The sequence below is a fragment of the Apaloderma vittatum genome, unplaced genomic scaffold (genome assembly GCF_000703405.1).
Source record: "Apaloderma vittatum isolate BGI_N311 unplaced genomic scaffold, ASM70340v1 scaffold24481, whole genome shotgun sequence".
Taxonomy (NCBI): Eukaryota; Metazoa; Chordata; class Aves; order Trogoniformes; family Trogonidae; genus Apaloderma; species Apaloderma vittatum.
In genome coordinates, this window is record NW_009699982.1 from 93 (window position 1) to 1,265 (window position 1,173).

Genomic DNA, 1,173 nt, shown 5'->3' on the forward strand with positions numbered 1-1,173 from the left:
TAGCCGAGGAAGGAACGAGCCAGCGCACTCATGGGCTACAACCGCTGTGGTGCTGGGGCAGACAAAGCGCCCATTAACTCTGGCACGGACTGTGCCGCAACAGAAACTCCGGAGTGCCTCACCCCACCCGCAGCAGGGAACAAAAACTGACGTGGCCGGTCGTACCAACCTCTCCTCCTCCAGGCTGGATCCCAGATTTACTGCCTGCCGCGTGAAGTTCATCGACGCGTTTGTATTAGCAAGGGGACAACCTGGGCTGTGCGTGTGGCAGCACGGGAGGGGACAGACCCTGACGCCATGGTTAAAAGAGAGAAGAAGGCGACTCACCACTGGAATATGGAGCTTGCTCAGAGGCTTGCCATCCAACAGGTAGGAGCCCGTGTAGGTGACGTACTCGGCGTAGCACTGCGGAGCTTGGGGAGTGATGTAGCAGAGGATTTTCCGCTTCTCTTCTATTTTTTTCCTGATCTGGAGGTACTCAAAGTAAGGGTTGGACCGGTCGCTGTGATACGGTTCGATGTCGTCCAGTTTTATAGCGTCGACGATAGCTGCCAGTGTTTGCTGTATCATCAAAAAAAAGCTGGACGTGTTGATCTGCTGCTGCAGCTGCTGGTTGGAGCGCTGGAACCGGCGCTTGCGCGGGTGCTGAGCCTGCGCGTCGTCCTCCTCCGTGATGCGCCCTTTGGCGCGGGTGGCGGGTGCCGAAACGGGAGGGAATTCCTTCTCAGAAGCGGCGGCGTTCTGCTTGTTTTGGTTGGCCAGCATCTGAGCCCGGTTCCTGGTTATCCGCTGAGGAATCTCCTCGATTTTGGGTGGTTTGGGAGCTTCCACTACCGGTTTTTGCACTGGTTCGACGACTTCTGCTTGAGCGTTGCCCGGAGGTGCCTCTGCCTGGGAGGAAGGGACCTGGGTCCCGCTGCGCGCCGCAGCACCCTCCTGTGAAACGCTGCCCTCGGCGGCGGCCGCGGGCGGGGGACAGGTCTGGGAGCTGCTCTCTGCGCCCCCGCCAGAAGAAGAGAGGTCTTCGTGCACGGCCTCTGCCTCTTTGCTCTCCGCCTGAGCAGACTCAGACGGGGTCTGCTGGAAAACCTGAGCTTCCGTGTCCTCCACTCCCTTTTCCTCGGCTGCATTTGGCGCTTCTGAGGCGGCTTCTTGCGCAGAAACCGCCTCTGG

General features: G+C 59.7%; 1 protein-coding gene across 1 annotated transcript in view; it reads right to left on the reverse strand.

The window, feature by feature from the left end:
• Positions 1 to 327: 327 nt before the first annotated feature.
• Positions 328 to 1,173, reverse strand: part of ANKRD11 (ankyrin repeat domain 11) — a gene marked incomplete at its 3' end in the record, with an annotated part of 11,084 nt that continues 10,238 nt past the window's right edge. Inside the window, 1 exon segment of the mRNA XM_009878613.1 lies at positions 328 to 1,169. Within this exon segment, the coding sequence (XP_009876915.1) occupies positions 328 to 1,169 (842 nt within the window).